This window comes from Neovison vison, chromosome 6 (assembly GCF_020171115.1).
Source record: "Neovison vison isolate M4711 chromosome 6, ASM_NN_V1, whole genome shotgun sequence".
In the NCBI taxonomy this organism is placed as follows: domain Eukaryota; kingdom Metazoa; phylum Chordata; class Mammalia; order Carnivora; family Mustelidae; genus Neogale; species Neogale vison.
The window spans coordinates 179,229,133-179,255,007 of record NC_058096.1 but is presented as its reverse complement, the minus strand read 5'-3'; the positions used below and the strand labels follow the sequence as shown (position 1 = coordinate 179,255,007).

At 41.9% G+C, this 25,875-nt stretch overlaps 2 protein-coding genes across 8 annotated transcripts in view; one reads left to right on the top strand and one right to left on the bottom strand.

Moving 5' to 3' along the window:
- Positions 1 to 1,083, top strand: part of CNTN4 (contactin 4) — a 952,026-nt gene extending 950,943 nt beyond the window's left edge. For all 7 annotated transcript variants that reach the window (XM_044253128.1, XM_044253130.1, XM_044253132.1 and 4 more), the window contains one exon: positions 729 to 1,083. In XM_044253128.1, the coding sequence (XP_044109063.1) occupies positions 729 to 829 (101 nt within the window). In that variant the 3' untranslated portion in view covers positions 830 to 1,083. The remainder of the gene's footprint in view (positions 1 to 728) is intronic.
- Positions 1,084 to 13,566: 12,483 nt separating this feature from the next.
- IL5RA (interleukin 5 receptor subunit alpha) overlaps positions 13,567 to 25,875 on the bottom strand; it is a 34,572-nt gene continuing 22,263 nt past the window's right edge. Inside the window, exons 9-11 of the mRNA XM_044255236.1 lie at positions 19,521 to 19,617; positions 18,349 to 18,433; positions 13,567 to 13,653 (exon numbers count right to left, since the gene is read on the bottom strand). Of these exons, the coding sequence (XP_044111171.1) occupies positions 13,567 to 13,653; positions 18,349 to 18,433; positions 19,521 to 19,617 (269 nt within the window). The remainder of the gene's footprint in view (positions 13,654 to 18,348; positions 18,434 to 19,520; positions 19,618 to 25,875) is intronic.

Here is a 25,875-nt window from a genome sequence, read left to right as displayed (position 1 = left end):
AAAAAGAATATATTCAGGCAGACATGGGTTTGAATCCCAGTTCAGCTATTTACTAACTGGTTGATCTCAGACAAGTATCTTACTCCTCTGGGCCCTTATTTCCTCATCTGTTAAATAACATAAAAACAATACCAGATTTGCTTACAGTTTGTGTAAGAATCAAGTGTCCCATGGCTCTATGCCCAGTGCAAAGATAGAGTTAAAAAGGGAACAGCAATTTTTATTTTGCTGCATCATTGATATAACATTAGTAATGTTATTAGTAATATTGACGTTTCTTCTCAAGTTAGATGTAGAATCCTCATTTTGTAAATGTATCAGCAGACCTCGAGAGATGTGAAATAACTTACTCTCAGGTTCCTGGCTAGGGAGTCAGAGAACTAATATTAAAAAGTCATTAGGAGGGGTGCCTGGGTGGCTCAGTTGGTTAATCATCTGCCTTCAGCTCAGGTCGTGACCCCACCCTCCTGGAAAGAGTTCCGCATCAGCTCCTTGCTCAGCAGGGATCCTGCTTCTCCCTCTGCCTGCCCTTCTCTCTGCTTGGGCTCTCTCTCATTCTCTCTCTGACAAACAAATAAAATCTTTAAAAAAAAAAAAAAAAAGTCATTAGGAAATTGTTATTTCTGGTAGGATCTGGCCAGTTCTGCTGCTGCCTAAAACCCCGTGGCCTTGTTTTCCTCTGTGGCCAGGGTGAAGCAACAGTGAGTGAATTTATTCTCTCTTTTCAGATGCCTATGCAAGAGGAGCTGGACCTTCCACATCAAATGCATGTACCCTGTCAGCCATCAGCACAATCATGATTTCCCTCACAGCGAGGTCCAGTTTATGACAAAAGTTATCTAAAGGACTTGCCGTTTATAATATAAGCAACATTTAGCTAGTTGTTTTGAAGACACCCAGTACTAAGTAATATTGTTGTTCAAGTACATCTTATTACTGGAAAAAAATGTTTTTTGCTTCTTTAGGAATGGCATTATACAGTACTTCCTCAAAGCAAATCTAGCTTTGTCTGAAGTTTCTTTGGAAACTCTGCAATGCACTGAAGACATCTGTAATATGATGTTACCAAAGCAGTTTACATATGTCCTTATATGCATATTTTTTATTATATATTTAGTGTTTTATAGAATTTTTTAAAGTTAACATGAAATGTAGATATTGATTTTTTTCCTCTGCTGTAAAATGCTATGGGCAACACAATCATACAATTATTATTTGAGAATATTTCCTTTAGAGAAAGAGTTTGAAACTCACCTTGGTAAATAAATTACAAACTACTTGTACAGTTTTACAAGGATTCAGTGGCAGAAGAGCTGAAGATTTGGTCTGTAACTCAAGGCTACTGTATGTAAATGACTCTTTGGATGGTTAATACATTGAATCAAGTCCTTTCGACATGTACAATATATTTTCCCACCCTGTTGTGAATTTTGTTGTTCAACGCAACTCGAGATGGTTTCAGGAATGGCTGTAAATTCAAAACCTAAACTAACTGCCCAAGAGGTACCTTGTGCAATATTCCCATCCCTGAATTTAGCATTGTACAGTAAGACTTTCTTTTCACTCAACTAAGTTAGCATTGTCTTTGTAGTAGCATTATCTTAGACATTAAATTTGAAGTTACATATGCAGTAGTAACATAGGCCAAAAGTGACTGTAGTCAACCAAGTCTTTCAGAGGATAAAAGATAATTTTACTATCTTTAAATGTATCTGTCTTGAATGTACATTTTTTAAAAAGGTAATTCTCTGTTGATGGAGTCATAATTTCTTTATATATGTGTATGTCTTAATAATAAGAGTCCTTCTTTTGAATCAAAATCATATATGGAATTTGGCAAATTTCTCCTATTTCAGCAAATAGTCACCACAAAGAATATTTTCATGACATGATAAAAGATCTTTAGTATAACCGTATGTTATCTTGATGATTATCCTGTTTTGCTGTAGGTAGCTTAGTTGCTTTGTAAGCTTTACCTTCTAAGTCTTAAAATCACACATTGGAAAATAACAATATCAGAAAAAAAAACATATTCTTTTGAAAAGAACTATTTGTTATAATGGGGGAGGTTTTGTAAGCTGACGCTTGTGGAGCAGTGCATATAAAAGGCAATGAAATTTTCTATAAAAATTTTCACATGTAAAACTCTGCCACCTTTTCTTCTTTCTCAGAGAGCTCAAATTTGCCTGTAATTTGTCATTTTTGCTTACAAATAATATAAGTTAACTTTTCAACCTTCTAGCTATATTTATCCAATAAAGTCATAATCAGGATTCCACTTGTGTAAAAACTAGGGCGGTAACCAGAAAAAATATTGTCAGTATTTCAAGCTGTGTTCCTCTCTTAGTTTGATATGGTTACTTCTATGTTAAAATAAAACAGAACTTAAAATCACACTCACAAAAAAATCAACAAAACAATAAAATGAATGAAAAAAAAAAATGACACCCGAGGTAGTTCCCAACCCCAGTGTAAATGATATTTACCAGTGATCTAGCATATGTAATCTTTTTTTTAAAGGTATTGTTAATAAATATTCTGTCATTTGTAAAGATACTTGTCTTTTGGGAGCATTTTTCCTGCCTGCCTGTCAGGGAATTTGTTAGCTCACCCTTGTCCTTGTTATAATTTGAGACGATAGAGGGACTCAAAAGTCTCTGACCATGATCCAAAGCTAGATGACCCAGAGCTATTCCTTTACAATTGACAGCCCTGAAGACACCATTTCAAATCCTCTTTGGAAGCACAGAGGGTCAAAATCCACAAATAAATATCCTGAAGCTCAAACTTTAATAGTTCCTCTTGATTAGCTAAGTCTTTTGTATGTTTAACTTAGGGATATCTGTTGTTTTAAGGTATCCTCCACCCCATTGCTAGAAGGATAAAATCTAAACTTGATCATTTAAGACCCTTCTTAATCTAATAATATAAATCTGTATCCAGCCACACTGAGCCCTCACTGGCCCCTAAACACTGCTTGCTTTTGGTCTCACCTCTGTGCCTTTTGATCATACAGCTAACCCTTCCTTACATGCCCTCCCCGCTCTTCTTTCTCACCCAGTTCCCAACTGTCCTAGGGTAGCTCCAGCCCCAGCTGTCTGTGAAGTCTTCCCACACGTCAGTCCTTCCTCTGAATTAGCCACAAGCCCTGTCAATACCACTCACTTAGTAATTAATCAGGTACTACTTTTGGAAATCTCTTGTACTGTTATCTTGCATTTTAACGTAACTCCTGTATTGTTAATTTTCCTTGTACGTATGCCTTGTCTTCCCAACTAGATTGTAAGCTCCTTGAGGGCAGGGACTTTGGTCTTATCTTCCATGTACTCTCCATAGTGCCTAGCACAGTGCCTTGCAATAAATAATCATTGACTAATTCATTGAAGGGGTCTTTGACGTAGCATTTTGCATCAGTTGCCTGCCTGTGTGCCACAGTGACCCAACCAGAGAAAACTGTGTCACTGCTTTTGTTAGGTGGTGGAAAGCATTAGAAGACCTGGCTTCAAACTTTATGCTTTGAAAAAGTCCTTTGTATCTCTCTGCTTCATCATCTGATAAATGAGGACCTGGATTAGCGGAGTCGAACTGAGCTGAAGGTATTTTTAGAAAGGGCATGGTAGGCTCCTTCACTCACACCTGTCTGATTTGTTGGCTTCCAAGGTGGTTGCAGTTGGAATCACTGGTTGCAAGCAACAGAAAACAAAATTGAGTTAAATCAAGCAAACAAAAAGGAATGACACAGATTAGGTCACACGAGCTAAGGAAATGCTGAATAGCCAAGCGTTGGTGAGAATAAGAACCAGGCTACTCTAAGAATCCAGACTGCAGGAACTTTGGAAACTCTATTCCAAGTGCTCTTCTGGAAATTAATTGGCTTTTATTTGTCATTTTGATGCTAATCTGCTCCCTATCCTTGATCACGCCAAACCTGCACTCATAGCTTGTTAAAGAAAAGCTGAGATGGCGTTTCCATGAGATGGGATAATAAATACTAGGAAGATCTAAGCAACACACTTTGTATGCTTAGCTATCCCAAGGGACTTCCCTGGGCCCTGGTCCCAAATACTGCACTCACATGGAATATGTTCCTACCTGGGACAGTGGCTCTGAAGCAGGAGCATTAGGAAGGGGCCTCTGTGCTTTGGTCATTTAACTCTTTCAACTGCTTACCCTTACCTTCTTTGTGTGTGTGTAATCCACCTGATCCACCTGTGATCTAACTGTTTAAAAGGAAATTCTATTTTGCCAGATAATTGGATTCTCTCAGTGTTCCTGCAGAGCACAGAAACCCTATGTACAAAACAGCATCTTTGCATGGAGGTAGAAGACATGAAAGATAAATTTCATTTCTCAGGTGAGCTCAGAATTCTTCCAGCCTGTGAGATTGGAGCTGCCATAAGCTTTTTATTTGAAGATAAAATTACTGAGTTATTCTTACCATCAGATTTTTGGTTATTTATATCCAGAAAGCAATGTTCCATCCTGATTAACCTTTTCCCAGTCTCTCCTACCACCCTTACCTTTCTGCAAAGTGTGCTCAAAGAACGTTGAATGTTGAATGATGGATTATAAAAAGTACATAAATAGCACATAATTAGCTACTAAAATGACGTGTAAATTTTAAGATAATTTGATGTAATCACCATCAGGTGATTTCTATATGCTGCATTGGATTATCCATGCCTCTGTTCTCCTCCATTAACACAGATAATCAAGAATTGACTGTATTTTCCTGTTGTAAATAATTAAAACAATTCTCTGGCCAACCACAGTGAAGAGCAAGCCTTTTACAATGAAAGACATGTAGTCCATTTCTAGGCACACCCAAAATTACTCCATCAAAAATGGAAGATACTGGACCTAACACAGGCCACTTAGTACAGTGGATTCTGGAATCTGACCACCTGGAATGCATTCTGACCATTGGTACTTATTATATAGGATTAAGTTTATAAAGTTCTAAATGCACAGCTCTCTAAACATTAGCAACAATTTTATAGATCACTTACTGTTCTTCTCAAGCGACTGAGATAGTCACAGAAACCAAAGAATGTCGATGCTTCCCATAGCCAAAATGAGTTGAACTCAACACATATGTCCATTATCCCCTTTTATGCAAATATTTTCATGTCTTTATATAAATATGTATTTATTTAAATAACAAAGTTAATAAAATTAAAATATTTAATAATATTAATACTTATGAAAGGAGTTAGGCAGTAGGGTCCTCACTCAGATGCCAGCTTTTCCACAAAGTCTTCAGTTTCTCCATCTCATTTGTTTGACTTCCAGGGCACCTCATCAGTACCCACACATGTCTATCATCCCATTATCTATTATTTATTTATTTGAGGGAGAGAGCACGCACCAGCAAGGGAGCACAGGCAGGGAGAGCAGCAGTGGGAGAGGAAAAGCAGACTTCCCACTGTGCAGGGAGCCCAATGCCAGGCTCTATCCCAGGACCTTGAGATCAAGACCAGAGCTGAAGGCAGCCATTTAATCAACCAAGCCACGCAGGCACTGGGATTTAAATCACTGTGTTCATGTCTTCTTCCCAGTATACAGAGAGCATCTTAAGGTTAGAATCTGCTTGTGATTCTTTTTTTTTTTTTTAATTTTTTTAATTTATTTTACAAGTAGGCAGAGAGGCAGGCAGAGAATGAGAGAGAGAGAGAGAGGAGGAAGCAGGCTACCTGCTGAGCAGAGAGCCCGATGTGGGACTCGATCCCAGGACCCTGAGATCATGACCTGAGCTGAAAGCAGAGGCTTTAACCCACTGAGCCACCCAGGCGCCCGAATCTGTTTGTGATTCTTAACTGTACTTCTCAAGCACCAGGCCTATATCCCTCCCCCCATTGCTGACACGAGCAAAGCTAGAAGGGGAAGAGTGTTTGGCACCACATGGTGTGATTTGCTCAGCCCTTGCCCTCCTGGCAGGGTGTGATTACAACACGCCAGTCCAAGAGGAAGCCTTTTCCCCTCATGCTGTGACCCATGCAGTTTAAATGTTCCAATCCCTCGACTCAAGTGTAAATTGCAATACTCAAGAGAGCTCACAATTTAAACAAACTCATCCTTTGTCCTTTATCACCAACAGCTATGGTCAGTTGTAGATTAGCAGGGCTCTAGTAATAAAGACCACACCGAGAGATCGTATTTAAAAAAAAAAAAAAAAAAAAAAAAGATCAACCATATAAGAGATCTGAAGGTCTGGAGTCTATAAGGCTGGGATATCTTAAAGTGAGAGTCCCAGTAGCTGTACCCGGGCCTTTTGCTACATATTCTCACCACTTGTTAAGAACAGCACAAACTCTACCAGGAGATACATACGTCTTGGGATTTTAACGAACAAAGAGTAATAGCTTAATTTGTTTTTATAGTTTTCAAAGTGCTCTTCACACTAAGAGGAGGGAGACACCAGTTTATTCTTTTTTCATTTAGGAAATGGAGGTAAGGAGGTGGTACTACAACAGTTTGTACTACTTTGTTGCTACAAAGTAACACAGATGATTAGAAAGTCAGGATTGGAATTTAGAACTCCTAATTCAGTACATTTCAACCTCCAGAAATAACTCTTACCTAAAAGAAAGAACAAGAGGGAATAAGGAGATAGTGTCTTAAGTGCACCTGGAAAGCAGTCAGGACACCAAGTGGGCGAGAGGAGAATGGTGAGGTCCAAGCAGAGCACATCAGAGGGTGAGATGTAGGAGTGAAGGAGTTGTGGAAGACCAGCAGATTCAGGGCATAGCCATGTAGAGGAGCAGGTCCCTGAAGGGGTTCTAGTGGGTCATTAAGGAAGGGACTAGTGGCCACCCCCTGTACCAGGCACGGTTCTAGCACAGGGCAATGCTGTGGCAGAGAGACCCCATGAGGGTCACATAATGAGGGATATGGAAACACCCCACAAGGCCAGTGTGAAGTCACCTGCCTTGGAGTCCCACGGCGTGTGTGTGGTGTGGGGGGTGAGACCAAGGAACCAGTACTGGCACTTTGCCACAATATGGAAAAATGTGATGAGAATACTAGCTGACATCGATCACACTTCTGGTATGTGCCTATCTCTATGCAAGTGAACCTACTATGGAGTCACTATTCATTATTCATATTTGACACGTGGGGAGCCAACACCAAGAAGTATAGTGGTATGACCCATGTCACAAAGCTGATAAGAGAAACCAGTAATTGAGGTGCTGGTAGATTGACTCCAGTCCAGTCCAGTCCAAAATATTAGATAGATAGCTAGGTAGGTAGGTAGGAACATAGACAGACAGAATGATATTTGTTGCCACACAGCAAGAAGAAGAAATAAGGTGGTGAGCTTCCCAGGAAGTTGTATATGAGTTGTTAAAAAGTGACCAGGGGTTTAAGTAAGCCAAGACCCCAAGTATAGGAATCTTGCAGGGAAACCTAATATAGCTCAGGTGTGGTGATTTCTCTGCTCCAAAGCAGCCCTGCTTGGCTATTGTTTTTTTACTGCAAATGGTGCTTTTTGCTTGTTTGTTGTACTGGACCTCAAGCATTCTCAGAGCTATTTTTCAAATGGGCTATCCTGCAAGATCCGAGTTGCCAGATAAAATACAGAAATCCAAGTTAAACTTGGATTTCAGATTTTTAAAAAATCAATAATTTTATATGTATGTCCCATGCAAAATTTATCTGAAATCCAAATTTAACTGGGCTTCATCTATTTTTATTTGCTAAGTCTGGCAACCTCATGCAGGGAGGATTCATCCTCACTAACGTATTTCATTTCTAATGCAAAATTCCAGGATCTTGCTGATGTGTTATCACATGTCCAAAGGGCCATGATTCTGAGGTGTTGAGGGGGATTCCAGAAATGTTTTGAAGGGTTATAAAAATGGTCTTGTTGCCCAGAACATAACTATAACAGAAATAGTTGGGAAAAAAATTACGAGGTTGAGTAACATTTATCAATTTTCAGAACCAAATATCTGAGAGCAAATAACTGAGAGGTTGCATTGGCCCAGTCATTCCTCTCTTGTTTGTCAACAATTAAAAATGTCGACTGCTTTCTATGTGTTGAGCACTGTGCTGGGCACTGGAAAACCACAGAAATCTGATTAAGGCTTCCCTCTTCAGGGTTCACTGGAGGTGACAGAAACACACGCTTATTTGCAAATGGTGTAAAACGTGTGAACAGATAAACGTATGAACAGAATTCTGGACACTTGTTTCTTGCAAAACCAACTTGTAACAAGGTTAAGTTCAGTCAAACACAACACATTTTTTTTCACCACCACCTCCCTCCATAGGATGATTTTCTTTTTTAAAGATTTATTTAATTGAGAGAGAGAAAGTGACAGGGAGGGGTAGAGGGAGAGAGATAGACTCTCAAGCAGTCTCTGCTGAATGCAGGGCCTAACAGGCTTGATCTCACAACCCTGAGATTAGGACCTGAGATGAGCCAAGAGCTGGATGCTCAACCCAGGGCAGCATTGAGGTGCCCCCCATAGTAGAAAGATTTTTATTGATTAAACATATTTCCCAAATTGGTTGCTTTGCTTTAAAGAAAGAGAGCAAGAGAAAGAAAGAAACAGCACATTTAAATTTAACGTTTTGGATCCATTAAGCTATGTACAGATAAATATTGGCCCAAAGTCCAAACCTGGCTCATTGCCTAGTTTTTGTAAATAAAGATTTATTGGAACACAGCCACTCTCATTTATATACTGTCTGAGGCTGCTTTTATGCTATAATGGCAGAACTGAGTGGTTGCAGCGGAGGACAGATGGCTCTCACAGCTGAAAATATTTTCTATCCAGCTCTTTAAGAAGAAACTTGCTGACTTTTGAACTCTGACCCCAGTAATTTACTGTTGACTTCTTTCCCACCAATTCCTGATGCCCCATTCTCAGGTTCACGTCTTCTTTCATTTCATCACCTGAGAGGGACAGAGCTTTACTTTTCGTTTTAATAAATGAAACTAAGCTGATAGCATATCTTGGTGGTGAAAAGAGTCCACTAGAACTTTAAGATAACGCGCCTGGGCCACGTGGTCTCATTTTTCTCCACCTGCCACTCATTTGTCGCGAGCCAATAGGTAGTGTCGGCTCCCGGAAGTTGGGCTGGAGCTGGGTGGAGCCCACGTGATGACCGGCCGGGGAGGTAGAGAGAGCCATTTTGGGAACGAGAGCCCCACCAATTGTGAGTTCTTACTACTTCATGTTTTAAGCTTTGGTGATGGTGTACTCTCCGGCTGTCACTGTCCAGCTTTAATAAATGAGTCTGCCCGGTAGAGCTCCGTTCCTTCGAGCTAAAGTTGAATATACATCGTTTTCTCTGCTGGTACATTTTTTAAAGAAATTCACTTTTTCATTGTCTAGCTAAATTCAGCCAGTTCCAGTTCGGCGGTTCAGTACACAGGCGGGACATTGTTCTTGACCTCAGCGTGTTTTCACTTTAAATGAGACCCCCAAACTTTAAATAGTATAGTAAGTGATACAATAGGATCCAACGGAAGTTACCTGGGGAACACCGCGTTCCTGGTGGCAAAGGAGTGAGATGTAGAAGATAACTGTCAACCGATGACGAGTAAGCTTGAGAAGGCCTGGTCCACAGGAGACAGCTTCCCCTGAAGCGGGGAGGGTTGAGAGAGCACGGTGTTCATTACGGAGGGGCGCTCCTTGGGGATGTGGCCGGGGAGCCACTGGGGACCCGTGTGCCGGGAGGCTTAGCGTAGACAGGAGCTTTAGCTTGAAGGGATAGACTTATCTGAGGGCCTTGGAAGGGGATGATGGAGGCAGATGGGCCTTTGACGTAGGTCCTTCCAAAAAAGACAATACTGGAGGCCAGGATTTCAGTTGAGTTGTGATGGTCCTAACTGAGAGATGGTAAGGACGATCTTGGGGACAAAGATGAGAATAGGGGGACAGGGAATAAGAAAGGTGCTCCTGTGCGGTTTGTGAACTTGGACAGCTCACCGTCCTCTGTGTGAAACAGTTCTCCTTCTGAAGTGAATTTACCTTCACATGTATTACCTAAAACAGAGGGCTCCTGGCCAAAAGATAAGACTGTCTTCTGGTTCAATATAATATTCTTTGAAAAATGGCTTTCAAAATAGTTTGTATTCTGGAACTTGATTTGCAGGGTGTGGAAGCAGGACTGGCTACACGGTCATTGTCACAAAGATCCTTGGGCTAACACCAAGTCCTGTTCTAATTAGGTTTTTCACCTTGCCTCGTGCCACCAAAGACTGTTTTCGGTTCTCTGTTCTCGCTTCTAGACACCTACTTTTTCTTTAACAAATTAGCACCTAAGGTTTATTAATTCCACCAACAGATGGTCCTGACACATACAAGTCTCACCATGAAAACGTTTGGATTTTTAATCAGGATGTTCTTTGCCCATGTGGAATTCTTGCCCAGCCTGCATAAATAGCTTGAGGCCTTGAGGCATTTCAATAAGGCTCAGATGGCTGTGCTGTTGGCACACTGAACTTCCCCCTCCAGTCTCCCCAGCACTTTCCCTATGCTGCACTCAGAGATTTCCAACTGCCGAAGAAAGATATTAGAATAAAATCCTTATTGGAAAGGATGTCTTCGAGAAGCACTGTTTGTTCTGAGCTTTCCACAGAAGGCTCTTTGGGAGACAGTTTGCCCTCTCTCTTGTTCTAGTGGGTGATGGAAAGAGGTGGGTGCCAGTGACTAATTGACCTGTTGACGAGGGCATTTATTGGTAAGAGAATGTTCACATTCTGATTTGTCATGGCAAGGCTAGTGAAAACTGGACAGACTGCTTAAAACATGCCACATCCAAAGCCTAACTCCTTCTGGACTGCATTTATACATTACCACTTAGCCACATCATCAGCAAAAAAAGGTCTAGGGAACACTAGCCAGATGGTCGGGCACACATGTGTGTCCTGGTTATTTCCAATCATGTTCTCATTAGACACTCGTCTTCCTTTCCGTGATATTATAGGCCTTTGTGATCTCTGCCAAATACCACTCAGTTCCAACTACAGGCAAGGATCTGTGCCAAGGTTGAAAGAGGGCTTAAAGGGTCCAGTGGTCCTAGTCCCTGCAGATAAAAAGATGCATTTCACATGATCCCCATCCTCCTGAAGCACACACTTTGGGGGGCCATCCAAACTGTGAATGGTATGTCCTACAGTGCAATAGCTCCAAGGGAGGGGCCGAAACCCAGAATGAAAACCCAGAGGCAGGATCAACCAAACTGTTTTTGAAGGCTTCACAGAGAAGGAGACATGGAATTTGGATTTCCGAAACATGGGTAGGAGCTGAGCAGTGAGGAAGAGGAAGGTCATAATGCACTGGGGAGATCTCTTGATCTACAATGTGTTCCTCCTGAAACACACAGACTAAGATCCAGGTGCTGGTACTGGTTCAGTACCTAGGTGAAGGCTGGCTGCTGGGGTTGAGGGAAGCATCTATGATTCACACCCACAAATGAAGATGCTGCCAAATTAGGGGCAGCTTTCTTTTTCTCTTCCAGCCTCCTAGCAGAGGCAGTGGTCATAACCTTAGGTTTCCACATTCTGGTTTTGAAAGATCTCAGAGAGGAAACAATCAGCCCTTAGAGGATAGTCTGGGGCAGGACCTTTCCATCACTTACTCCTTCAGTAGTGGGTTTTCAAATTTTGGTATTCATCAGAAACACCCAGGGCTGCTGTTCATGAAGTGTGACTGGGAAACAAACATCAGCATCACCTGGGAACTTAATAGAAATGGAGAATCTCAGACCTTACCCCAGATCTACTCAATCTGAAACCGAGGTTGGGGCCCAACAACCTGTTTTAATGATACCTCCAGGTGATTATTGCACTGGCAAGTTTCAGAATGTCTAAGAACGTTCACTAAAAATACAGGTTCTTGAACGCCATTCACAGAGATTCTAGATCAGTCAGATAATCATTCTGCCAGTGATTGCAGCACCCTGATGGGCATGCCATCCTGGTCTTATCTCTAAGCAGGCTTCAACTTTTTCCCAGCAGTCTTTTCAACAGTACTGGGCTTACTCAAGCCTGGTATGCAGCCCTTCATTGTGCAGTTTTTTCAGTGATTGCACCTGTAAAATGGGGCAGAGATCCAAAGGATGTGAGCTTCTCAGGATTAGAGATGATGTGTGTGAAGTACCTGGTGTAGTTCCTAACCCTTGGCATCTTAGCTCAGGCTGCTATGACAAAGAACCATACTCCAGGTGACTTATAAACAACAGAGATTTATTTCTTATTTCTTGAGTCTGGTGTTTCCAGTTCAAGGTGTCAGCATGGCAGGGTTCTCAGAAAAGTCCTCGTACTGGTTGCAGAATGCCAACTTCTCCTATCTTTACACAGAGGAAAGAAAACTCCCTAGGGTCCCTTTAAAAGAACACTAATTTCCTTCATGAAGTTTCCACCCTCATGATCTAATCACTGCTCAAAGACCACCACCCCCCTCCTCCTAATATCATCTCTTTGGGGTGTAGAGTTTCAACATGAATTGGAGGGGGAAGGGCATAAACATTCAGCCCCTAATACTTGGAAACAGGCAATAAAAACATGTAGAGTATGCTGCCATACAGGGGGGTTGGAACACTCAGCTTCCTACTCCAGGGCCAGGTTCCATCAGCACTGTTGGAGTCCTCTCAATTACGAACTGTTACTCCTACCTCTTCTCTGCCCTTGACACACTTGTATTCACTTGGTTCTATCTGTAGCCTGCTGCCCATCATGAAGGCCCCCAGTCTACATGCAGACTCCTATAGGAAGATGTTGAGAGGATGCCTAGATCGGGACATTTGAAGGGATGCTTATAGGATGGACCCAGAGCTACTTGACCAGCACCCAACAAGCTGCTCTATATGTGCAAGCAAACATCTCTCCAGAAAGTTCTTTCTTGATTGAACAATCCCTTTCCCAACCAATTCTACCTAATGCCTTTCTCAATATATTCCTGAATATCAAGGCTGCCTTCAAGACTATAATCCCAAATAAAATCCTATTCTCTGCTTTGGTATGGAGTGATATATTAGCTCTTCATGTTGAGTTTGCCTCTTAAATCATAAACAGCCCTCCACCCCCCACACATGACTTGAAAGAAAAAGTATTCTAGAACTCGGGAGTGGGGGGAAGCACCATGGCTCCCACTTGTTCTAGGAAAGACAGCCTTGAATCTAAGTTCATAATTAATTCCAGGCTGGGCAGAATGCTTTCTCGCTGATATTTCAGTTGAGTATTACCATTGGCAGCCTCAGCTATAAAGCGGGCCCCACCAGTTGATATCAGTCTTAAAAACTGTCTCTTGCACAAAAGTTTGAGGTAAGTAACGTAAAGCACGGAGATTGGCAGGTGAGACGTTGGTACCCTGCAGCATAGGAAGAAAAGACATGGCAGAATGGTCAGATTGATCAACCACCCCGAGAAGCAAGGAGTTTTTGAGGAGGAATCCGTGCTTTTAAGAGATTCGTCTGAGTGTATTGCCTTGCAGCTAAACTGAGTGTTCAGTAAATGTGGAGCTCTTCTTAGCCAAGAAACAACAGTTCCTGTTCTTCTTATCGCTGAGGCATGTGAGTGTGAGCTCATTTTTGAGAATGTTACAGTGCCGATCAAAACACAGAATCTTCCAGGGTCTCAAGTCCAGACTCTTCCACGTAACTTATGACTTCAATTTCTGTTTCACTGGAAACAGTTTTCTGTAAAACAAAACATCCTCCCTTAGATGTCTTGTAGTACCCTCTTTGTTCTCTTGAATTTCTTCACAATTATTTCCTTAAGTGTATTTTCCTCATAAAAATAGTAAATGTTCACTAAGAAAATATGGAAAATAAGAAGAAAACAAAAATATATCCACCACCCTATCTCCCAAACACAGCTCATTGTTTTCTCTCCAGCCCTGTTTTCTAGGTACAAAGTTAACTTTACAATTAAGTGAAGCAAATGGATAGTCAGCTTCATAAATTGCTTTCTGTGTAACATCATGTAATATTTCAAAATATATATTCTTGGGCTGCATCATTGAATAGCTCTACATTCATAGCTCTTCATTCATAGTTTATTGTAGTTTCCCCTTAAATTTGGATATGTATTTGTCTAAGTTGGGCTATTATAATGTTATTAATGAGAAACTTTGTGACAGAACCTACAAGAGATATTTCTTACTTTGTTTACTCATTCAACACATTTTTAAAAAGATTTTATTTATTTGAGAGAGTACATTGTGCATTCACTCACACACACATACATACACACACATACAGTCATGGGGGGGGGACAGGGAGAGGGGCAGGGAGCCCAACTCAGGCTTAATCCCAGGACCCAGAGATCATGACCTGAGCCTAAGGCAGATGCTTAACCAACAGAGCTACCCAGGCACCCCTCATTTAACACATTTTTTAATACCTATAATACCTGTTGTACCTTAGACACTGTCTTGCATTGAGTATGCAGTGACAGATGTGCTCTCTGCCTTAGGTACTAGAATTTAATGGTTTATACTTCATTTTGGAAGGAACCCTCTCTGGTTACCATTGTAGAAATAAGGAACAGCTGGAAACTGGTTTGTAACAAATCTAAAACACCGGATACATTTTTTTGTTTTAAACAAAAAGCTGCCTTCTTTGTAATTGATAAAGGTCAACTTCTGCCCTTCCATCTTCCCTCCCACCTCTCTCTGCTGGTACCGGTCTCTTGAACGTTACAAAACAATTTCTGACTTGGGTCTGAAAAAGCAAAAACTTGCTTAATGAGAGTTCAGGGATGGCAGATATCCTCTAAATCCCAGAACTCTGGGTACCCACACCAAGCTCAGAGACTCAGGTTGTAATTGAAAGCAGAAAGCTTCCTTTCCCACTAAAGTCTTCCTGGTGGGATGCAAAATCATCACGGCCAATAGCACTAATCGCCCCCACCCCCAACCTTGTAGCAGAGGCCCCGAGAGTGAGTCTGAAGGGCTTTACCTTCAAAGCTACAGGCTGGGGCACTGCTACATAGGGTCCAGGCTGTGGTCAGCTCTGAACTTGCTCGCATATTCTCCTAGGTAGAGCATTTAGGCCATAGGGTGACAGCATTATGGGGCAATACTTCATTTTCTGAGTTCTACTTGCTATCTCTGTTGGTCTCCGTCTCTCTTGTCTTTTTTTTTTTTTTTTTTTTTACATGAAACTCAACAATGTGAAAAGAAAGTAAGTTGTCTAAGAGGAGTCTAGCAATGCTGAGCTCTGACATTAATCCTTTGCTTATTTTTTTTTGTTTTTTTTTTTCCAATTTATTTATTTTCAGAAAAACAGTATTCATTATTTTTTCACCACACCCAGTGCTCCATGCAAGCTGTGCCCTCTATAATACCCACCACCTGGTACCCCAACCTCCCACCCCCCCACCACTTCAAACCCCTCAGATTGTTTTTCAGAGTCCATAGTCTCTCATGGTTCATCTCCCCTTCCAATTTACCCCAAAGCACATACCCTCCCCAATGTCCATAACCCTACCCCCCTTCTCCCAACCCCCCTCCCCCCAGCAACCCACAGTTTGTTTCGTGAGATTAAGAGTCACTTATGGTTTGTCTCCCTCCCTATCCCATCTTGTTTCATGGATTCTTCTCCTACCCACTTAAGCCCCCATGTTGCATCACCACTCCCTCATATTAGGGAGATCATATGATAGTTGTCTTTCTCCGCTTGACTTATTTCGCTAAGCATGATACGCTCTAGTTCCATCCATGTTGTCGCAAATGGCAAGATTTCGTTTCTTTTGATGGCTGCATAGTATTCCATTGTGTATATATACCACATCTTCATGATCCATTCATCTGTTGATGGACATCTAGGTTCTTTCCATAGTTTGGCTATTGTGGACATTGCTGCTATAAACATTCGGGTGCACGTGCCCCTTTGGATCACTACGTTTGTATCTTTAGGGTAAATTCCCAGTAGTGCAATTGCTGGGTCATAGGGAAGTTCTATTTTCAACATTTTGAGGAACCTCCATGCTGTTTTCCAGAGGGGTTATTATTTTTGAAACCAGCTTGTCTACCCCAAGTTGTTGTTTTGCACACATGACTTGATTTTAATTAACAACAAACCACAAGCTCATACAATAAGCTCTTAAGCCAGTTTCTTTCACCAGCTTCAGAATATTAAAGAAAATCTTTGGGGGCTCTATAGGGAAATTAGATACCAGCATTAAGATGTTCCATTAAGAGACAAGACAAATGACTTCCGTGGGCTGCTAAAATCAGATGTAGTTTATCAGGGATGAGTATGCTGGAGCAAGGAGGGATTGACAACACAAATTCAGATGAAACCAAAACAAAGTTTCACACTGGGGTCCGTTCTTCTTCCAGAAAAGCTATGGGTTAACTAAAGCAAAGCCCCTATTCCCTGATAAAGGCGAACTCAGGATGGAAGTAAGGACAGAATGGTTCTTCTGTCTGACTCAATTCTTTGCCTGACTAGGTTTGTAAGTACTATGGTCTATAATTATTCCAAACACCCAAATCGAAAACTCTAAAGGTCACAGCTTACTAAAATGATCCATTTCAGTCAGTGTTTGACCCTTACCTGCCCTACAACCACCTATTTATTCATCCATTCATGAAGCACTTCGTTAGAAAACTGAATTTGTTAAGAAAATAGCTTGGCCTACATGAGGGATCTGCAAACTATAGCCTGTGGATAGAATCTGGCTTATTGCCTGTTTTTGTAAATAAAGTTTTATTGGCCAGAGCCAATCCCCTTCATTTGCGTACTGTCTGTGGCTACTTTCACACCACTATGGCAGCATTGAAGAGTTGAGGGAATCCGTTTGGATGTTAGGTATTTACAATCTGGCTCTTTATAGAGAAAGTTTGTTGACCCCTAATCTAAATAACCACTTAATTTAAGGACAGATTTGACAAAGTGTATAATAACTGTACACTGAAAATCATTAAACATTGCTGACAAAAATTAAAGAAAATCTAATGGTCGATATTTTTTGTTTGTATGGTATGATGCTATGTCATGTTCACAGATTGGGAGACTCATTTTTAAGATGTCACTTCTTTCCACATTAACCTACAGTACAACACAATCCTAATCAAGATCCCAGCAGCTTTTTTGGTAGAAATTAATAAAGTTTCTCTAAAATTTATATGAGAATGCAAAACAAAATACCTAGAATGACCAAAACAACTTTGGAAAAAAATCACGTTTGGGGATGCCTGGGTGGCTCTGTCGGTTGAACTTCCAACTCTTGGTTTTGGCTCAGGTCCTGATCTCAGGACCGTGGGACTGAGCCCCACTTAGGGGCTACACGCACAGCATGGAGTCTGCTTGAGATTCTCTCTCTTGCTCTCCCTTTGCCTCTCCCACTCATGTGCTCTCTCTTTCTCAAATAAATCTTTTTTCTAAAGATTTTATTTGTTTATTTGATAGAGCACAAGCCAGGCAGAGCAGCAGACAGAAGGAGAAGCAGACCCTCCACAAGCAAAGAGCCCAATACGGGGCTCAATCCCAGGACTCTGGGATCATGACATGAACCAAAGATGGACACTTAACTGACTGAGCCACCCAGGAGCCCCTTAAATAAATAAATCTTTTTTTTTTTTTTTTTTAAATCCTGTTTGGAAGGCTTACACGAACCTGATCTCTAGGTTTGCACTAAAGCTATAGTAATCAAGACTGCTTGGGTATAATGATAGATGAATAGATCAATGAAAGCAACTAGATAGTCCAGACACAGACCCATACATATATAGATAACTGATCTTCAACAAAGATGCCAACACAACTCAATGGGAAAAGGATGGTTTTTTTTCCCCCTAACAAAATGATGCTAAAACACTTGGGCAGCCATGAGTAGGTGAGCATTCAGTTAAGCCTAAGTGCTCTGAAGGCAAATAGGGCCTCAGGAGATGCATATTTGGGGAAGTCATTTGCCTTCTCTGTTTTTTGTTGTTGTTTGTTTGTTTTTTTACTAAGGAACTAGGAAAAGTTCCTCTGAAAAATGTTACTGATTAGGGTATCCATGTGCAGAAACATCAGAGCTAAACAGAACATTGGACCATCTCATCTATGGCCCTTGACTATACAGAAAAAGAAGTCAGGGCTCATGGGGTTGAAGGAATTGCCCAAGCTCAGATAAGAGACAGCTGATAGAAAAAATTCCAGTCTGACTGGTGAGGACACTTATAGCTGAGTAGGACCTTTCCAGTTCTCCAAGACAGTAGTGAACATATATAATAACATACTATTGAGCCAAAGAGCAGAATGACTAGAGCAACATCAAGTCACTGGCCCCCCTGGATAGACATTCTGTCCTGGAATATGCAAAACCAGTAACCTGATGACTAATCCCTGGAGACCCAACCCTGAGCAGATAGGACCCATCATGAGAGCCTTCAACATTACCTCAGGGCTGACGATTACAAGGAAATCTTTAAGACTATTTTTCGGTGCTGGAACCGGTGGAAACAGCCTGGTCCATAAGTGACCTCTGAAAACAGAGCAATGCAGAAAATTAGGTGAGCAGAGCAGCCTTTCTTGTGTTTTAGTATCTGCTCCACAAATTGACCTACTGAATCTCAGGACCTGCTGTTCTATAAATTTAAAAACTTTGTTGACCAAGAGTTACAAATATTATATTTATCTATATTATAATATTAGTTGGGCTATGATGTGGCTTCTGAATCATCCAAGAAAGACATGATGGTAACCACTTCATGTTGGTGCATGTTTTCAGGCCTAATTTCTGAACATTGGTGATTTGTAAGCCCTTGGTGCCCGACCACTCACTGTGATGCTGGCTCTAGCCCCTCACTCAACTGTGCTGGCTCATAGAGTTGCCTTTGGTGTTCCTCTGCTTTGAACTGCCACCCTCCAACCCACAGAATATAACATTTATAATAATGAAGCTCTTTCAAACCTAAGTAACTTTCTAAATTAAGGACAGAGACAGAACATGTCCTTAAGCCTCCTAAATGGCTCTTGGCCTTACTTAGAGCCAAAGTGGGTGAGGAGTTCTTATGGGGCACTTGCAGGCTCGTGGATTGGTCACTAGATCTGCATGACCTTTCTACAATCTGTATTTGACCAAAGGACAGTCAACCACTCAGGGACCAGGTGAACAAAGGGTGAAGGTAGGAGTCGACACCTCCTAATTGGAGATCATTCCGTGGGCACTGGGGTGACTTCAGTCTCCAGGGGGCTGCCTTCCTTTATCCAAGCTATAAAAGGAGTCTGCTAGTGGCTCAACTAAGAACACCAAATACTGAGAAGGCAGTAAAGGAATCAAAAGAACATGAAAGTAAAAAGCTTCACAGAAATGAATACACTGTCATCAAATTCAAGAAGGGTGTGTAATGGCTGTGGGGCCCTGCTATGCTCTGTCTGGTTTCCATAAATCATCTAAAGATGTTTCTCACTTTTTAATTTGGTCCCTGCTTATCTTGGAAAGGCTGTCCAAAACACAGCAAAGTGCTGTAATTCCAACTGCTAACAAGCACCCTAGCGGAGGCATGGCGGAAGTGTAAAAATTCAATACTCAGACTTCATTGGAAACATTGAAATAAAAAAATACCTACATTTTACAGATGAGGGTGAAAATTAACAGGATGAAGCAGATGGTTGCCACAAGCACGATGAGAAACCATTCTGTGGAGGGCTTCTGATCATCATTTCCTGATGGAAGAAGAAAGAAATCAGAGCTACAATCAGCTACAGATATGCAAAATTACTTGAGGCAGCCATCAGAAAGCTTGGATTTGAATTGCCGATGCTGGGTGAGGCTGGGCAAGTAGCTTAGCCTTCCTGAGCCTGGGATTTTTCGTGAGGGTGAAATGAAGCCTCTTTTAATATTAAATCATGATTTAGGCCGTCCATAGGTATTTATAGACTGCCACTTGTTGTAGTAATGCCTCCTGAATCTTGGACCTTATCAGCTTTGGATGAGTAGTAAGGTTTTTAGATGGAAAAGCTATAAAAGGTAAGCCCTCTTAGTAATCTAATTGTATTATAATAAAAATATATACAAGGTTGGAAACTTAACTTTTAGAGAAAGTAAATGATGGAATAATACTCAGAGTTAACCCTAATGCATCAGACTCTGCTAAAAGTACTTTGCAATCTTAATTATGTTCAGCACCTCTTAATGATTATTCCCACTTCATGGATAGGAAAGTAGAAGCAAATTGCCATTGAGAAAGTATAAATATGTTGCATACCATCTCACTCTCCAGTTAAATTTGCTTCTTATCTGCATTCAAGGACAGATTCTTCTACTAGTTTTCATGATCTCTTTGGGGTGTGTGATGATTTTTTAAGATACCGGAAAGGATTTCAGGAAAAGCCCCAGGTCCTTAACCACATAGTTGTTAAGGAGGCAATGCACTTGTTAAATTGCCTGATTCACTTCCAGAGAATAAGGCAAATCCTGCATTATCTCCGTGGATGCAAGTTTGCTTTCTGTGGGAGAGGCCACTCACTAATTTATTCCTTTATTCACACGTTTCACAAATATTTATCAGACTCCCACACTATGTTTGACCCTGCAGAGGTTGCTGGGAGCTGGATTAAAGCACACATGTGGGCTTTCCCTGTGTGCTATTTAGATCCATCAAAAAGGAAAGGCTCTAAGCAAATAATAACACAGGTAGTGACTTAATGCCAGCTGTGCTAAGTGCATGGGGGAAGTTCAAGTCACACCACACCAGAGGAAATGGACCCCAAACTTCAGTTTGCCATTAATTGTTTGATTTATAAAATGAAATCGAGTAAGTGGAACTTCCAAGTCCTTATAAATACCCTAAGTCTTCCCAAAAGCTCCGACATAACTTCAAATTCAAAACATTCAACATAGCAAGAGGGAGAGATGTCTGGAGGATTTAATGCTAGTGAGCCCAACTTTGCCTTGATCTCTTGCTGTTTTGCCTCCTGAGAACTCTTACTCGGGGTTTATCTTCTACTTCCCCGAAGCTTTAATCTCTCCTCCTTCATCTCTTCCCTTCTGCTTTCAAATATTCATAGAGTCCTTTATCTTGAATAAGCCATTACTTTGCTCTGCCATCTCTCCCAACTATCATCAAATATCTTCCTATTTTATTTCCTAGCCTAATTTCTTGAATAAGGGATTCAGGCTGCTTCATTTCCCACCCCAGAAACTGCTTTTTTATTTGTTGATGGCTGCCTCCTAGTCAAATTCAAAGGACATGTGGTTTCTTTTTCCAACTATTTTACCTGGTCTCCTTCCTAATTTCAGACATGATGGTTGCGCCCATCTTGATACCAAGTCATTGGCTCTTTAACCCAATATTCCCCTTCCTCAGTGGCATTTCTGTCTTCTCTTTTTCATTTCAGCGGAGCCTCTCAGCTCAGCTCGGGAACCCTTGGGTCTCTTCCACTGGAAAGTGTGTTGAACACAGCTGTATCTTTTAATTCCGTGTGTTCTTCTCCCAGGTCCTTAGTCCTGGCCCAGCCCTAACACCAAGGTTCCACTTCTAGATAGGAAATTTCCCATAGGTGAAACCCACTTAGATATTTCTCCAAGCGGACAATGTTGAAAACTAAACATCTGCTCTCCTTCAGATCAGAACGCCTTCTCTCACTGACTTCCCCATGATGGTCTCCATATTGGGATCCTTGGAAGTCTCTGATTCTTCTATTCTCTACAGCCCTGCCTTTCTCCACTGACTCAGTTAACATCATCACATCATATGCGCTCATAAAAGAGAGGCCTGCCTTGGTCTCATGGGTGCATCCTTGCCTAGTGTAGAAATCTGGAGTCTCTTCTCTGCTTGCAGTGGAGGTCACCATTCTGAGCCTCTGTTCCCTCATCTATAAAAACAAGCAAGTTGAAATACACAATCTTTAAGATTTGTGCCAAGTCAGCACCTTTTCTAATACCACCGACTCCATCCAGGCCACTGTCATTTCCTACATACTTACCTTTAACAAAATTGATCTTAGAAAGGTAGTTGTTTGTATGGCTAAAGTTTTGTAAATTGTCATAAAGTATTAAAAATAGAAAAAATAATTGGACATAACTAACAGCTTATTTTCTGTACTTATTTTTTTTACTGAGTGTTCATGGGTACCAGACACTATGCAAGGTACTTATCATGCATTTTAGCATAATTCTCACAAGAGCATGTCGAGATGGGCACCGTGCTCACTTGGCAGATGGAGAAACTGGAGCAGAGAAGGGCCGACTCTGTCCACTGAGGACACAGCTTGCAGGAGGAGCTGAGTGGTGATGCTCTTAACCGTGATGGAGGGATCCATTCCACTGCCCGTCATCACCAAACTGAGGACACACGGCCCAGGCAAGAGCTCCACTTAAGACATCCTAAGCATTTCTCTATCATTGAACATGCCCCTGAGATTCATCTTCCTAGCTGGGTACCAGGGAAACGTTGTTTCACTGTTGGGACCCCACTATTGGACATAGCAAAGTTGGCGCACTGCGCTTCCACACGATGGGGCTGGCTGCATTGTAAACCGGCGGTCCCCCTGATGTTCTCAGGCTGCCATTGGGACCGAATCCCTTTATTAAAAACCTACAACCACAGTATCTTTTTTAAGGTTTAGGTTTGTTTTTTTAGAGAGAAAGAGCATGTGTGGGAGCAGAGGAGGAGGGGGAGAGGGAGAGCGAGAATTGCCAGTGGACTCTACACCCAGCATAGAGCCTGATGTGGGGTTCGATCTCAGAACCCAGAGGTCATGACCTGAGCTGAAATAGAGAGTCCGACGCTGAACTGACTGAGCCACCCAGGCGCCCCAAGTTTTAGGTATTTATATCTATTATTTTATGAAGAGGCACTAATCATACTCTGTAAAATGATAAAAACCAGATTCAAGGAGGCAAAACTTTTATTTTCCCAAGTGCCACAGATACTGAAAGGTTTTAGGAGTAATACTCAGTTTCTGGGTTGTGACTGAGCATCCCGTGAAGCCTCGTTTTTATTGCACTGGCTCATAGCTAATGGAAAGAGCACCTGGAATGAACTAATACCGTCAAGTGCCATCTAGCTTTATTTCTCAGTCTGATGTCCTGAATAAGGGATTTTCTTGCTTCGTTTCCCCATTTCTGAAACCCACCATTCCATGCTCTTAACCATTATTCAAGAACGTTAATAAGTTCATTCAGAAACTCCAGACTACATTTCCACATAGGGAATATAAATTTAGCAAGGGTTATGTCAGCAGAAAAAAATTATCTGGTTTGTAAGTAGGCTTAATAGGTAAGGTTTGAGTCCCACAGAAAGAAAGAGCTGTGTTGTAAATATTATCAGGGTCACACACTTGGTCCCATTTGTGTCGTAAATTGTGAAATACCTCACAGTCAGATGCATCGAGCACTGATAATCGTACCGTTCACTTCTGACCATGATTACAAAAATCTTTTCAGTTAAACCACTCTACCTAGTCACTTCGGCTCTCACTTTGATAAAAGTTTTTCACTGAATTAGCAAAAATACAGAGACAACTGATTTTATTTCATTCAATCAAAAAAAGTTATTGATGCATGTAAGTTGCTATGTGGGAAGCAAAGTCATGGTCGCTGCCTGAACGGAGTTGGCAAATGAGTCGTTTCTCCTAGCCTGGCTTCTGCAGTGTTCCTGATGCTCTTTAGAAAGATTGCCCTAGGGACGCCTGGGTGGCTCAGTTGGTTGGACGACTGCCTTCGGCTCAGGGCGTGATCCTGGAGTCCCGGGATCGAGTCCCACATCGGGCTCCCAGCTCCATGGGGAGTCTGCTTCGCTCTCTGACCTTCTCCCCTCTCATGCTCTCTCTCACTGTCTCTCTCTCTCAAATAAATAAATAAAATCTTTAAAAAAAAAAAAAAATAGAAAGATTGCCCTACCACCAAGTGAGAACAGAGCTCACCCCCAGAGAATAGAGCCAAGGTCAGTGTATGGTGAAGGAAACATAAGCAGGCAGGTAAAATTAGTACAAGGAAAAGCTTTCACATACTCACTGCCGAAAGGAAATTACTTGTGGATTATCTACTGTTTAATTTTTTAATGCGAAAGTCTCGAGTCCATTACATAAATGAGTGAATTAAAGTTAGCATCGACTCTGATTTTACTGAAGGTAGAAAAAATGGGAACAGGTCCCAAGGGTAGTACATATGTCCTTTGGGTCAAAGTGATAAAAATTTCACTACCGAAAAGTTGGGAGATCCCTGAATATATCATTAATTTGAATTTTGGGGTCTCTGGCCTTAGATATTTTCTCAAGAAAAAGGATTTCCAGATAACTTGAATCTTTTCTCTGACTCAAGGAGAATGCCTTTCCTACCCTAAAACGGAAGCCACAGATGTTTCTTTTCAAGAAATTGACAGGCCCTGCTATTTAGTTATGCAGAGATGTTTTAGAAAGAGGAAGTCACACCATCGGTCCTTCTAAGGAGAGAAGCCCTCCAGACCCTCCACCTCATTCCTGGATGCTCTTCTGACATTGTCAACTTACAGCATTTGGGAACTCAGCTGTCTGGTTTCTGATGACCTTCATTATCATTTTTGACATCTCGCCATTTTACCTTGAGAACAAGCCAGCTGCTGAAAATTCTGTTTTGTGACTTGGCAGTGTGAGGGGTGGGGGTAGGATGTTGCATGGAAAGGGGGAGGGAATGTGGAATGTGATGGTGGCAGCCAGGGAGAGAAGATAAACCTAGGCACCAGACCAACTTAATTCCTTCACCTGCATCTGGCTATTTCTGGAACTTCGTCAGATCGCTTCCCTCCTGATACTATGGCCCCTCTTGGTGCAGAAGTCTGTCATCTATGCGTTCAGGCTAATAACTCCGAGGAGGGTCAATTCAGTGTGGAAGCTGTTCCACCTTAAATTGTCCACACAAGTGTGGCTCTCAGTGCTTCCATATTGATTTTGAATCTGACTTCAGACTTAACAATAGGTTTCAAGGGAAAAGAGCTAATTAGCAAATTGATGGGACTCTTCCAATGGAGCAGCCCTGGTCTGTGTTCATAGAACCAGCAGATGCTGGGACAAGGCAGGCAGTGCCAGCAGGTGCCAGGTCACGGAGAGGCTATGCCTGCCTCTGCCCATGAAGCTGCCCATAGTTTGCCTCTCGTTGCAAGGGGAGGCTGTGGCATCTTTGGTGAGCAGCACCCCAAACCAGGTCAGAGGCTCCCATCGCAAGCACAAGACAGAAGTAACCCTTTTATGTGGATGAGCTTTTTGAGGCAGCTCTCAAGTGGGCTGTGGGTTTTACCTGGTTTAGGGAGAAAAAAGAGGGCAGTAAATGCAGCCTCAGTGGACAAAATGTAGGGTGGCCCAGGGTCCAGAGCAAGATAGACAAAACGTGCCCTGTGCTCCTATCTGGAAATGGGGCTCAAGTAGACTGAAATATGGAGAGGAAACGGAGACTGTGCATGCACGCACACCAGTGTGTTCAGGATTCACTGGAGAGACGGCAGCAGGACTGCTCATTAGGCCTCGCAGGGCTAGATGTGAGGAAGTAGACAAGAGAACTTGGTTTTTTGTTGGTCTCTGCAGGATTTCCTACATAGCACTCCCAGGCAACCCAGCACTTTGTTCCCTAAGAGTCTCCTGGGCCTTCCATTAGCCTGCTAGCAAGCACCCTTGAAAGGCTGTGGTCACTGCATAAAAATAAGAAACAAGGGAGTGACATAAGTCAAGCAGAGACAGTCAATTATCATATGGTTTCGCTTACTTGAGGAGCATAAGGAATAGCACGGAGGACACTGGGAGAAGAAGAGGAGAAGTGAGTTGGGGGAAATCGGAGGGGGAGACAAACCATGAGAGACTGTGGACCCTGAGAAACAAACTGAGGGTTTTGGAGGGGAGGGCCGTGGGGTGTTGGGCAAGGCTGGTGGTAGATATTATGGAGGGCACGTGTTCATGGAGCAATGGGTGTGGTGCATAAACAGTGACTTTTGGACACACACACAAATTAAA